Raw genomic sequence first — 13,866 nt, forward strand, 5'->3', positions numbered from 1 at the left:
TCCCCAGCGCTGTCTCCATATTTAATTATTTCCGTAATTTCCATGCACTAACCTGCATGTAAGATGCTATACCAAGTTTGCAGGATGTATATACATTTTAAATAGCAGTGACAGAAGCAGTTTATGTGAACAAATCATTTTTTTTTAACTCAAAGTGATGAGAATCAAATCTTTACACAACATTTAAAGAAACAGTGAGCCGAGTTACAGCTTCAAACTTTGCAAAATGAATTTTATTTATGCGTGCACGGGAGTCACTGGGAACAAACGCCAGCCTGAGAAACTTCACCTATGCTTGATTACATGAGATTCTTTGACTTTGCTGTTTTTAGTGCAGGTGGAGGTACAGGAGACTGAAGAACAAGTTTCACGCAGCACTTTGTAAAACCAAGAGAGAGAACTGGAAACAAATGACCTGCTGCAAACACCTTTCACCAGCAGGAGGCAGATTTACCCAGGAAGTTTAATGTAGTAGCTGAAACTTGAAATGAGAACAGTTTGAGAGCAAGTTCAGCATCATCATCCATTCATTGACTCTCTTATTGGACAAAGGATGATGATGATGAAGCTGCCAGGCAGCAGGAAAAGAGGAAGACCTCAGAGAAGATTCATGGATGTAGTGAAGGAGGACATGCAGAGGGCAACGCTGGGATAGGAGGAGATGGAGGCCGATGAGTCGCTGTGGTGGGCAAAAGAAGGTGGTGGCGATTCATTCCTCTGCATTTTCTCTTCCCCCTCGTCTATTTTGATCATTTCATTCTGGGAATTGGTGCCGAGTGAGAGGAGTCGCTTTCCAGGTGCTTCAGCTACTGTTTGGTGCCTCATACACGAGAACACCCATCCTTCCTAAACCTCTCCTCCTAGTTTCCTCTCATGTCACCTCAGTTCAGTCTCACGTGTTTTTATTCGCTGAAAGTAAAAAAAGCTGAGTGCAGATCTTCTGGGTGTACAAATGTCTTAGTTTGAAACTTTCCAAAATTAACAAAGCTATTCTTAAGTGCTGGAATTTACAGTAAATACTGAGTACTTTTACAGGAAACAGAAAAAAATTAACTGACGGCCACTTTGCAACCCGCCTCCGTCCCAGCTCCTCCTTTTCAGTGTGACTCAAGTATTGCATTAACTGATTAGGAATTACAGCCATTTACACACACAGTCAACCACCATGAGACAGCTCCTTCCATGACAACATGAGCAGATGAAATACACAGAACTATTCCATCAAGGAAGCGAGCGAGGCTAAAAGAAAGAAAGAAAAATAAACCTTTAGGACTGGCCAAATAAACAATCTGGATCTTTCTTTAAAAAGAAGGAAAGCGCCGAGCACGTCAGCAGCACCAAAGTGTCTGCGAGACAAATACAGTGGATGATCACAGAGGTATTTCCATGCTTCACGAGATCTAACAAACCGAGAACACGACGAGGAGGCAGAGGTATAACTGTGAAGGTCAACAATCACGCCACGCCTTCACAAATGGAAATGCAAACAGTTTACAGATGAATCATCATCATCATCTACAGAGTGGGCCACTGTGGGGAAAATGGGTGTAATTCATAAACAGTAACACAGAACTGGTGTGAAAACCTGAATTAAAGCTCTAAGTTGGCCCTTCAGTCACATCCAGTGTTTGATTCAAATCGACTGCGATGGCAAAAGTTAAACAGTTTCATCTTCCAGCTGCTCGTCTGTGTTCTTCTCCTCAAAGAGAGAGTTTTAAGGAGAAGAACAAGCCCAGGCTGAACACTATGAAACCAACCCACACTAAATAACAGCAGTAAAGACTCCCTTTAACACGACAAATGAGAACAAGAATCTCACGACCTGAATCTGAAATGGAACAAGCATGGGGCACGAATCTCAGCCGGCACCGTCAGCTCACACTGAATATTTTTAATCATCTGTAAAATTAAGCTTAAAAAGGAACATTTTCATTTCAAACTTAAAACAACTCCCTCTCAAATCTCTAAATCTTAGACTAGTTTAAATTCTCACCGTCAGTTTATACATGTACACTTCTTATTGTAAACTTTATATTTAAGACTTTGCTGTTGTTGCTGCTGCACAATAAAAAGCTCCTATGGAGGCGAAGCGACCAATTACAGACGAGAATTTGAAATAAAGAAAAATCTAAATGCAGTTTTGGCTCAAGTCATTACATTTACCTGACAATATTCCCTGTGACCCACACACACACACACACACACACACACACACACACTACGACTGTTTCAGAACAACGGGGGAAAAAAAATCAAAGTGAAAACAGAATCTGAATTTTTTTTTTCCTGTCACTGACATGACGGCGAGAAACGCTGCAGCTGGACTCTCGTGGAAGTAAATCTGGAACCCCTACTCTGTGCTGAAGTTAATTTGCTCCCATTGAAAAGGCAGAAGCCTCAAACATTACTGAGGTCAAAGGTCACAGAACAGACACCACGACCCCGAGGATGACGATGGTTGGAGGATGTTATATAAAGTCGTCGCTCTCACTGCTGCTCTCCGAGTTCCTGTACCAGTCATCTTCACCCGTGTTCTCCACAAACCACTGACCTGACAACCAAAAAATAAAACAGGGTAAAAACATTAAATCCTGTTTCTAAGAAAGCTGAAGAGCTGCAACACTGAAGGGAAATAAATAAAAACACAATTCAATGATTCAAAAATCAGTTTAAAAAAAAACCCACCAGTACAAAGACAACGCATCAAACATCACAAACGCAGAAATTCTGTGGATGATAGAAAATATCTGTTCGTTTTACATGTTGCATCACAGTAGTGCCGCACACAGCAAGACACCCGTCACCCTGAATGGGACCAGTGGAAGAAGATCGATGGACTTCGCTTCACTCAGTCTGAACCATGCAGAGAAACGTGTTCCTGAACATTTAAGGTCTGCAGCCTGGCCTGTGCACACGTTTCTCTGCATTATATCAATATTTCCATTTTTATTGTGAAAACCAATGATCTTTTGCATTTTGACACCGACAATGTTTCCATAAACTGTTCGACTTCTCGTCTGTGAGGGCGAAACAGCCGGGAGTCGTGGCAGTGCGGGGGCGGAGCACCGAGGTGAAAGGCAAAGCTTTCCATTTCCAATCCACCAACTTTACAACCATCGCTGCTTTGAACATTGTGTTTCTCCAGACCTCTGATGTCCTCATCCAAACTATTTAGAAAGGTTTTAAATATTGGGCTTACGTGATTTGCAAATCATTCCGTTTTTGTGCACATTATCCAGAATCCTGTTGTTAAAGACTAGTAGTCAAACATATGCCATTTTATGACCAGTAGTCAATGTAGTAAATTAGCTTAACAGCTGCAGGCCATATATTATCCTTTAGTTCTAATGGTGTGTTATATACGTAGTTTAGTCTCTATTATACTCTTGAATAAAAGAAACATAATCATTTGTAGTTCATTAGACAAAATGTGCATTACTCTGTATCCTTGATCAGCTGTGAATGTCTGACACTGTTTTCTTGAGAATGTTTTACTGCTGAATCATGTGAAGAAGGCCATAAGAGGGAGACTAGGTGTCTGAACAGAAGAGATAAAACACATTCTTTACCCCCCCTTCCAGTTTCACACAGAAAGACAGGGAGGCAAGGTCAGGAGCCAGGCTCACTAAGAATTAGAAAAACATGTGAAGATGCAGCTTTTATGACAGAAAGGGGGGCTGGGATTAGCTATAAAAGTCTGTGAAAGTTGCCACCATTTTGAGACATGCTGTCGAACCTCTGCAGGCATCTCTCCCGTCCGGACGTTGTAATGCTCTTATTGTGAATTGTACCGAAATAAATGTTTGTTGATTGAGCATATATACACCGAGTATTGTCCTTCCTTCAGCCCAAAGATTTAAAGAACTGCGTGTTTTCAACAATCCCTAACATCAGCGTTTCACGTTCTCAGATTCCATCAATAACAGTCACATTTAGACTTCGTTGGGCTTTCAGGATCTTACCATTTGGCACTCCGTCCTCTTCCTCACCCTCAAAGTGCTCCATGTCATAACTCACAAATATATTCTAGGACAAGAAATATCCTATTAGTATTGCTGCTTTTCATAACAAGGGGCAATTACTGCTTTTACTATATTTCCTTACAGTTAACGTGAAGATAATCCTATATTTCTTCTGTAAATCAAAGAAAACTAAATCAGTACCTTGTTTCTGAGGAGTTTGTCCCAGATTCCTGGCTGCTGCTTGACCAGTTTGAGAACTGGTTCATTGGATTTCATTTCCCAGCAGCAAACGTCAGCTGCGATTTCGTAGCGAAGCCCCAGGTCAGCTCTGTAGAACCGACCGTTCACGCTGCCACTGAACACAATCAGCAAAGAGAGAGCAATCAGCAAAGGACCAGTTCTTCTGTGTAGTCATCTATTGTAGTAAATACAGTAGGACTGTCCCCAGAGGACTGCCCTCTGCTGTGAGGGACAGAGTACGTCTGATTTTATAGGGAGGTGGTGGTGAGATAAACGGGGTGCGAAGGATTTTACAGAAGACGCAGGACTTGACTGGGAGCAAGAGGAGGTGCAGCGTCCAGGACTGAACGAGGCTTCAGCGGCTGGAGTCTGTTTTAGAGAGGATTTAATGTGTGATGACTGAGAGGGTGGAGTCGTGGATGAATTCCATGTTGTGGACCTCTGAAGTCACAACCAGGGAGGCCAGAGTAGTTACACAAGCAGTTAAAGACGGACTAAGGAGACTGAAAAACTCCTGAAAGGTCCCAGAGGAGGAGGATGCTGATGTGTCCCCAGTCTGCAGCAGTGAGGTCATTTGTTGTATTTATGAGGGCCATGTCCGTTTTTTTGAGAATGGAGGAGACGGCAGCTGTTTGAGAACTGCCAGGCTGGGTCCTAAGGATTTACTGATGATGGAAACATGATGACACAGGGGGGGCAAGACCTGACCGAGGCGGTCAGCCTGTGATCCAGAGGACAGGTGGAGCAACTTTAATGACCGGCTAAGTAACTTCAAGATGATGGGATGAGAGTGGGCAGGACTTTGTTGTTTTGTGAGAGTTTAATGCGTTTTCATCTACACGTGTAAGCTGCTCTCAGGCGCTTTGTGTAAAACAGAGCCTGATGACAGCTTTCTTTGCACAGAGCTTGGATTGCATGTTCTTTTCTTACTTATCCAAATGTTTTTTTAACCGAGACAACAAGCATATCCTACTGCAAATAAACTACCTGCGTTCATTAGGTCTTTATTTCAAGTGTTTCACATTCAGTCCAGCACCTACCGCTGTTTCCACAACTTAGTGTTAAAAACACCGCTGCAGCTCTACAGAAATGTCTTTTTTGGCTGTGTATATACGAGAACGACATTTCCTGTGCTGTGTCGTCTGAAACCTTCTGACAGATGCTTGGTGGAAAATGTCTGTTTTTTCGTCCTTTGAATCATAAGAATACAAACCTCTCCATCTGCTCAGCTGCTTCTGATGGGATGAGAGTGGGCAGGACTTTTATACATGACAGCAAAGCAGTCTGGCACCTTGACTTTTAAAATCAGAGTACGATTTGCAAATGCTGCCGATCTTGTATTTATTTTTTTTACTTTTAATTTTAAATATTCGTTATGGTTCATGTGCTGGTTTTCTTTAAAAAAAAAAAAGGTCATGTGAAAATACCCAATCAGAAAGCCAGAAAGTATGGCTGTGTCATCATTTATGGACTAAAATACAATCTGAAAGGTTTCAAACTGAAGACTGAGTCAGAAGTGTTTACAGCACTTTTAGAGGTTTATGTCTTACGAGTGCAGGCAAGCAGAAATGACACACTGGTGCAGTGTCTGCAGTGATGTGGACGGTGACGCTGTCCATTTAGTGGACAATTTAGATTCCTACTCTCACCTGTGGCCACAAACACTTTAAACGAGTAGACTTTAAACGATCACAGACGCAGAAACACTGGGGAAGTGGCAACCGGTCCATAAAGATCAAGAACCTCACCTGGTTGTGCCAAAAGGCACAAGCTCAAGGAGCCACAACAGGACTTCTTGAGCTGTGGTAAGTTAGTGAAAAGATGAGATCTTGGCTACAGGCTGCAGAAAGGTCAGAGAATGGAAATCACTCCGGAGGACTTCAGAGTAGAGCTGCATCGAAATAAACCAGCTGAGGTGGTTCAGTATCGGAGCGGTACACCTGCCAGGTGAGGTGTTTTGGGAATGCTCAACTGAAAGGAGCCCCCGGGGCAGAGCCAGGACATGCTGGAGCGATGTCTGGTGGCCATGAAGACGACAAGCTGGACTTGACTGATTAGACTAATGACACAGTGAAGGCAGTGCAGACGAATATTTGACCTGCTAGTGTCACGAATAAGCTTTGAATGCCTTTTAAAAGTAGCACCGTGGAAGCTAATTGTAGAATTATAATTGTAATAATGTGACACTAAACGCTGATATTAAAAGATTTTATTGGGAGGGTGGAATAATTAAATCAAAACAACAGGAGCAGAAACTATTTGCTGAATTACGGGACATAAACTCTGTGATGGACTTTTCCTTGTACCAGCGTTTCAATGTATCTGCCTAAACATTTTGCACATCTGCTCTAGATTATGGATTTTTAATTAAATGGCTGAGAATTATTCAGAATAGATTACAAAATAACTTCATTAATCCAAAGAACTGATTAACTTTGCGTCAGATACCAAACAGAACTGAGTGTTTTCACAGCTCACGATTAAACTCGAGTGTAATTCACATGCAGGCTGGTTATACTTTTGTTGCCATGATGCCAGGTCTCTCTTGGAAATGAGATTTTTTACCTGGATAAATAAAGGATTAATAATAAATTATGGTGAACATGTACCCACTCCCACCTGTGTAAAGTGCTCTAGATAACAACCTCCACTGAATGTTGGATGTGATGCCAAATAGGCAAGCGCTCATTGAAGGTCTGAATCTCACAGACCTATAAATGACTCGGTCCGAGCAGAAGTCGCAGCGCTGCTTCTCCGGGTTTGCCAGCTTCACGGTGACAATCGCAGCGTCGGGCGTCTGGAACCAGCGGATCAGAGGGTGGAAACTGAAACAACCAGGAGATGCACGTTAGGACGAAAATCAAAGCTCTGGACACTCAACACCTTTAGGTACTGATGCTGCTGTGGGGAGTTCTTCCAGCTTTTACCTTTGTGATGCATCATCAGAGCCTGTGCTGATGACCTGCTGCCTACTGCTTTGACCAGCACCTTCCTGCACACCTGTATACACGTGCCCCCCCCCACACACACACACACTTAACTACACGCTGAGTAGCCAAAAGATTATTTAAAAAGAAAAAAACTTTTTGCATTTACGTAATTTTTTATGGGGCGTGGCCTCTGAGTGACAGGTGGATGGCAACATGAGCAGCTCTAGCTGCTAGCTTGCTGCCCGGCTTCACCTGAACTGGACCTCTGGACCATGTTTGTGCTGTTGGAGTTTTGTAATGCAATTATCTGACCAATAATATGGCTGCTGTGAGGTTACTGTACTAACAGACCTGTATTTAAAATTTAGGATGGATTTCATATATTATTTTCGCGTCTCTTATGGGCAAAGGTAACAGCCACGCCCATCTAAAACCTGGAAAAGCTCTGATGTCTTTGTTGTTACTGAAGTTTGGACTGAATAAGCTTTTTACCTTCTTCATGCAGGTTCAGAGCAGCAGTGTAGCTGGTTGATGGGAAAACGTCTCCAGCTCTGGTGCTGCGTGTAGGAGAATGATAAAGATCAAGTCAGACACAACATCTGAAGGATAATAAGGAAAGCATTGAGTAATAAAGAAAACTGGAAGACCTCGTCCATGGATGGAATTTACAGTGAGGTTTGTGCTCTGAGACTATTTCTGTTGTTTTGTGAGAGTTTAATGCGTTTTCATCTACACGTGTAAGCTGCTCTCAGGCGCTTTGTGTAAAACAGAGCCTGATGACAGCTTTCTTTGCACAGAGCTTGGATTGCATGTTCTTTTCTTACTTATCCAAATGTTTTTTTTAACCGAGACAACAAGCATATCCTACTGCAAATAAACTACCTGCGTTCATTAGGTCTTTATTTCAAGTGTTTCACATTCAGTCCAGCACCTACCGCTGTTTCCACAACTTAGTGTTAAAAACACCGCTGCAGCTCTACAGAAATGTCTTTTTTGGCTGTGTATATACGAGAACGACATTTCCTGTGCTGTGTCGTCTGAAACCTTCTGACAGATGCTTGGTGGAAAATGTCTGTTTTTTCGTCCTTTGAATCATAAGAATACAAACCTCTCCATCTGCTCAGCTGGCTTCTTATCAGTGCTTCTTTGTCCAAAACCACCCTCACTCTCTGACTGGGAGTTCTGATCACACACTGGGACCAGGTGGTCTGTAGGTGCTGGGACCAGGGACTGGTTTCCTGACCTCATTGGCTCTAGTGGAGAAAGGTCTGGAGCCTTGAGGTTGTTGGCCAGAACTTCTTCCTCAGCTGTAATCCTGACATCCTTCAGAGATGTAATATTATCTCCAAGCCTGAAAAAATCCACAAACACCTGCTACTTTAGTCTTCTTTTAAGAAAATTGGCTGATCAGACCTCGAGTGAATACTTTGGTTGGTTGTCCCTTCACCTGGACATGTGACCTTCATCCTTGCTGCTGCTGTTCTCCTCACACAGCGCCCTCAGCAGGTCCACGTGCTCCGGGTTCCTAATTCCCATCCGGGTCTTCAGGATCTCCGCCTGGACGTTGTATTCATTGATGACAGTTTTCATTCCTGGAATCTGGGTGACCCGAACCTTCAAGGAAGAAAACAAAAAGGGAATCCCGACACAACTGGCGGTGCTAAAAACCAGTCCAGCTCAGGTAGGACACACTTAAAAACTGAGACTTTTTAAGCTTTGTAAACCGTAAATATTAACAGCTTTGTACAGATGGCTGTATGGAGAGATGATTTAAAATGTAAAACATCACCATTGGATCAACAAAAACTGTGTTTCCCAGGCTGAGAACTACTCTAGCTCGATGCTGAAGTCCGCGGATCTTCTGGCTGATGGCTCTGGTAACCTGCAGGCGCAAAACAAATAGAAAATTAAACACTCTTTTTCCCTCGTCCCGTTCTTAAGATGGAAAGAGAACCTCTGGTGAAGAATGTCTATCTACCAGAAGTAAAGTCAGAGAATGCATGAATTATTGCCTCCAGATCTCAGAGGAACATTTAGCAGTTTAGCTGCTTGTTTTGGTCAAGGCTGCCATCTCCCTTATTTCTGTTTGTTCTTTGTAAAAAACAATATTTTCATTATTAAACATCTGGTTGACCTTAAACAGCATGGTGGCATCTTAAATCATGCACATAGACTGTAAAACGTTTGGGGGCTCATCCAGGATATGAAGCTCTTGTGCCCAAAGCAAGATTCACGGCTGCCAGTAGCTCCCAGATCAACTTATAATGAATAAACAGAAATGCAACAGCAGCAGAAAGATAACGCCAGTGCTGATGAATGACTGCCTACTCTGCAACCAATCAGCTCTAAGAATAAATCAGAGAGGAGAGCGAGAGAAGTGGTGGAAGCAGCAGAGGAATTAATTGGAATTTAAATCGGAGCTTAATTATAGTTGACACTTTTCGATAGCTTGCTCAGCCCCGTACTTTGTCTCTGATGTAATCCTTTTTAATCCTAACTTAATGAATGATTGTGTTAGCTAACAATGCGGCTGTAGCTGTGAGTGTACATGACTTCAAAGTGAGAAAGGGAAACCTTGGGGTGCCAGCTGGTCTCAGAATCAATTGGTTTGACCCGGCAGACAACGATCTCTACGGCCTGTCCAGGCAGAGAGTGAAACTGCTCCGGCAGCTCGAGGATCTGATAGGATTTCACCTCCTCCTCCTTTCCCATGTCAATGAAGCAAGCAACTACGCTGAAAAACAGCCGGCCGCCTCTGTCGGGCACAGAGAGGAGCTTCACCCTGATAGAAAACAGACAGGAGTCGACTTACAGTGATGAACTCGCAGTCCCAGAGTGTGAGGCTGAAATCATCGCCACCCAACGGTGGTGTTTAGATTTGATTTGTCAGACCTGTGGAAGACATCGTCCTCCTGCACAGCGTACAGTCCTCCTTCCAGCAGCTTCTTGGCTCCAAGCTTCTTCTCTGCGTAGTACGAAGCCATCTCAGAGGCCATTTTCTCAAAGCCCCCGTCCTCCTCCTCGACGATACGGCCGTAGAAGACTGACGCTGTCTTTATGTAGAGCGGTACAACCTCGGATACACAGAGTCACATCCACTGTTTGTGTTGTTTTAAGTACAATCAGTGATCGTTAAACAAATATCAGGGTTTCATCCAAGAACTCCACTACTGAGCCAATGTAATATCCTGACAGCTGCACCATGATTCACAACATCACTCTGAGAACAGAAGCATCATCCTCACTTCTATGACTCCAGATGCCGGCAGTTTGGACTGATCCAGCTGTGAGACGAAGCGGTGGCGTTCAGGACAAATGCCATTGTTTCTGCAGGGGAAAGCACACAGAATAACATACAAGTCATTTTCTCTTTACTGTCTGAAACTCATGATGTTATAGACAACGCAAGCAACAATATGGCTAATTAAAAAAAAAGGGTAGGTAAAAATCTGATTGGCAAAAGAACCCAGCATGAGAAAGATGGCTGCCAGTAAGTCATCCATGTGACAGACAAACTTATCTGCAGACTAAAGAATAAGGCCCGGACCAGTGAACAAGACTGAAACCACAGAGTCGTGTATAATCTGGAGACCTGCACACGCCAAAACTCTTCAGGTATCTGCAGAGGGGGCGGTCTGTTTTCTGGTCCTCGCGTGCCATTTGTACCCCCTGTGCGAAGGTCAGCAGCTCGGGGGGCAGCAGGGCATTTGCCCTTTCCAGGTAGCGCAGAATCCCAATGACGTGGCGGGCGTTCCTTTCTGAGATCAGCAGCACCGACCTGGTGACGGCTGAGCTGCTCCTCGTTTGATCCTGAGGAGAAAAATTAAAAAGTCATCCAGGACCTCAAACATTGACGGTTAACATCTGCTTACGTTTCTTAATACTGAGCACTTTATTAAGAACACCAAAATACATATGGCCTCCCTTTGCTCTGAAAGCCATATTTTCCACACAGCTCCACTGTCAGCCCCAGAGAATGGTAGGGTGGTGTTCAGGGTCTTAATCTCCTGAACTCTGCTGCACCAGCTTGTTTCATTTACAGTCTGATCACTTTGGAATATGAGTATTTTGGAGGCCTTGCTGACGGCTGGGCTCATTGTCAAGCTCCTCTTGAGGTTCTTTAGGTTTTGCAGAGACGAGATGATCACTAAACTTTTAATTCTGGGTCAGATCAGAGCACAGCGGCAGAAGAAATATAGACAACCACAGTTTTTCTGTTTGGATGTTTGTGTGAGCATACACTTGTTCTGTAGCTGCAGGACCCTGTGTTACCTGAATAAGCAGGTGTACAGGTGTTCCTAATAAAGTGCATCCGCCACTCGTTCTTACTCGTTTTGAGAAGTTCCTGAAGTTTTCAGCCATGCAGAAGAGTCGGCTGCCAAAGAGCTTAGGAGAGGAGGGGAAACTGTAATGGACGATGCAGGTCGCATCTCTGATATCCAGACCCTTGAGACAATCGTCGGTGGTTACTAGAGGTCAAAGGTCAAACAAGAAAAAGAAATGACAACTGCACGGCTCACGTTCAGGTTCATGTAATCAGGTTAACGGTCACCATCAAAACAAATTGAGAACTATTTTCAGTTACCGAGAATAACGTGAGTGCCGGGGCCGATGTCCTTCTTCCACTGCTCGAGCACAAAGTCCATGTCGTGAGTTAACCCCTCGTGGATCTTGAGGCAGAAAACTGACCTGGTGCTCACAGCCTGACGGAAGAAAAGGTCAGGAGGGCAGATTTAAATTAAAATTATTACTTTTAGTTTAATCAATTGCACACAGATGAGTGCCACAGAGAACTGGAGCTGTTTTTAAAAGGTGAAGATTATAAAACATCAGTGTGTGTGAGTGAAGCAGGTTTATGTGTCTAGTGTTTTGTTTGTAGAGTATATTATTGTATTACTACGGGGCGACCGTGGTTCAGGGGGTTGGGAAGCTCATCTGTAACCGGACGGTCGCCGGTTCGATCCCCTGTCTCTGTCCTGGTCGTTGTGTCCTTGGGCAAGACACTTTATCCTACCGCCTACTGGTGTTGGCCAGAGGGGCCGATGGCGCGATATGGCGGCCTCGTCAGTCTGCCCCAGGGCAGCTGTGGCTACAACCGTAGCTGCCTCCACCAGTGTGTGAATGTGAGAGTGAATGAATAGTGGCATTGTAAAGCGCTTTGGGTGCCTTGAAAAGTGCTATATAAATCCAATCCATTATTATTATTGAAGCAGTAAGGATTGACTTGTTATTTTACGGCACTGGATATCTGTGTTTCACTGCATACATTTATATGAGATCATTGTGTTTGAGAGACAGGATGAAGTCGATATCTTCCTGTCCTGACTTTATGACAAAATATATACTTGGATGTAAAAAGCAGCCCGAGTGTCACCTTGAACACATCTTCGACCTCCTGAAAGGAGTTTGCTACGATCAGCGTCTTCTGGCCGACGTCGGGGCTGAAGCCAAGCGTTCCCAACAGGACTGAGATCTTACTGATATCCAGAGTCATGAGGATGACCTGCAGGGGGAACAAAACACAAGCCAGTAGAGACTTCCGCTTAATGTACTGTGCGATTATTTCAGTTGCGTTATTCAGCTCCTGATCAAACTGTATGACTGAATCGTAGGTAGAGCTGGGCCATATCATACTGTTCACGGTAATACCGGTACAATGCTAGACAACGATAAGAAAATGAAATCTCGCGATATAATATGGGTAAAACGCGCAACGCATAAAACGTGCCTTTGTTTTCATACACACATGGCAGAAAAAGCATGGCGGTAACGGAGAATGAGAAAGGCGGATCGTTGAGTGAAACAGATGAACCAGAACTGGTTTGTAAAAATGGTGCCACTTCAGTGATGTGAAACTGGTTTGGTGTTTGTCCGTCAGATACACAACAAAGCACTTTTTTTTTGTAGAACATGCAAGCGGCCGTTATTGCCGTATCTGTCGGACTGAGGTGCTCATAAATCTGCGAGTAATCTGGGTCCTAAACTCTGTCCACTTCAGGTCCCAAAGTCAAACGAACACTGCAGCATCACTAAGAGTTAAAAACTGTCTAAATTCTTTCATCTTTAATAAAATGATCAGCGTTGCTGCTTTACCAGGTGTAACTATGAAGTTTAACATCCAGGCATCCATGAAAACAGAATTTATTACATTTAACGGAGTTAGAAGTTAGCAGGAAGTTAGCTCGCTAGTTTCCACCTAAAGATGATGTAGCATGTTCTGACTGAGAGATTTCTGAAATAAATTCAAACGTACAGCTCTGCTATCACTTCCAACATGAATGAAGACGGAAAACTAAACAGCAGTGACGTTTGTAGGGTTACTGAAGTTGGGCTAGCTGGTATATAATGATGTGCTACGTGACCGCTAGCGACACAGCTATGTTAGCATAATATAAACAAGCTAACTTTTTTCCACTCGATAAAAGTTACCGTGAGGGTTCCTGATAGTCAGGGACAAATGCAATCGCATGGCAGGATGCTGTGAACGGATCAAACTTCAGTCAGGAGAACAACTGAGATAATCCATCCACAACACAAGGTTAGTCATTAATATACTGCAACAACATGGGAATAGAGCAGCTGTGATAGAATACAGCATTAATGAATCAATGGTACAGAAGTGGAGGAAGCAAGAAGAATGAGTTGAATAAAGTTAGATTTATCTGACTGCTTTGTTTTGCTTAATGTGTCTTATATTCCCGTGCACCTTATGGTCTGAAAAATCCGTATTTGAC

General features: G+C 43.5%; 1 protein-coding gene across 1 annotated transcript in view; it reads right to left on the reverse strand.

Moving 5' to 3' along the window:
• Nucleotides 1-56: 56 nt before the first annotated feature.
• Nucleotides 57-13,866, reverse strand: part of tdrd12 (tudor domain containing 12) — a 35,043-nt gene continuing 21,233 nt past the window's right edge. Inside the window, exons 22-37 of the mRNA XM_085415030.1 lie at nucleotides 12,507-12,635; nucleotides 11,718-11,835; nucleotides 11,462-11,601; nucleotides 10,725-10,942; nucleotides 10,378-10,459; nucleotides 10,025-10,206; nucleotides 9,707-9,914; nucleotides 8,922-9,014; nucleotides 8,580-8,746; nucleotides 8,241-8,483; nucleotides 7,625-7,689; nucleotides 7,130-7,202; nucleotides 6,914-7,027; nucleotides 4,164-4,317; nucleotides 3,963-4,026; nucleotides 57-2,551 (exon numbers count right to left, since the gene is read on the reverse strand). Coding sequence (XP_085271156.1) covers nucleotides 2,469-2,551; nucleotides 3,963-4,026; nucleotides 4,164-4,317; nucleotides 6,914-7,027; nucleotides 7,130-7,202; nucleotides 7,625-7,689; nucleotides 8,241-8,483; nucleotides 8,580-8,746; nucleotides 8,922-9,014; nucleotides 9,707-9,914; nucleotides 10,025-10,206; nucleotides 10,378-10,459; nucleotides 10,725-10,942; nucleotides 11,462-11,601; nucleotides 11,718-11,835; nucleotides 12,507-12,635 — 2,133 coding nt within the window. The 3' untranslated portion in view covers nucleotides 57-2,468. The remainder of the gene's footprint in view (nucleotides 2,552-3,962; nucleotides 4,027-4,163; nucleotides 4,318-6,913; nucleotides 7,028-7,129; nucleotides 7,203-7,624; nucleotides 7,690-8,240; nucleotides 8,484-8,579; nucleotides 8,747-8,921; nucleotides 9,015-9,706; nucleotides 9,915-10,024; nucleotides 10,207-10,377; nucleotides 10,460-10,724; nucleotides 10,943-11,461; nucleotides 11,602-11,717; nucleotides 11,836-12,506; nucleotides 12,636-13,866) is intronic.

This window comes from Rhamphochromis longiceps, linkage group LG7 (genome assembly GCF_057381845.1).
Source record: "Rhamphochromis longiceps isolate RC_006_pf linkage group LG7, R_longiceps_female_GT1.1, whole genome shotgun sequence".
Lineage (NCBI taxonomy): Eukaryota > Metazoa > Chordata > Actinopteri > Cichliformes > Cichlidae > Rhamphochromis > Rhamphochromis longiceps.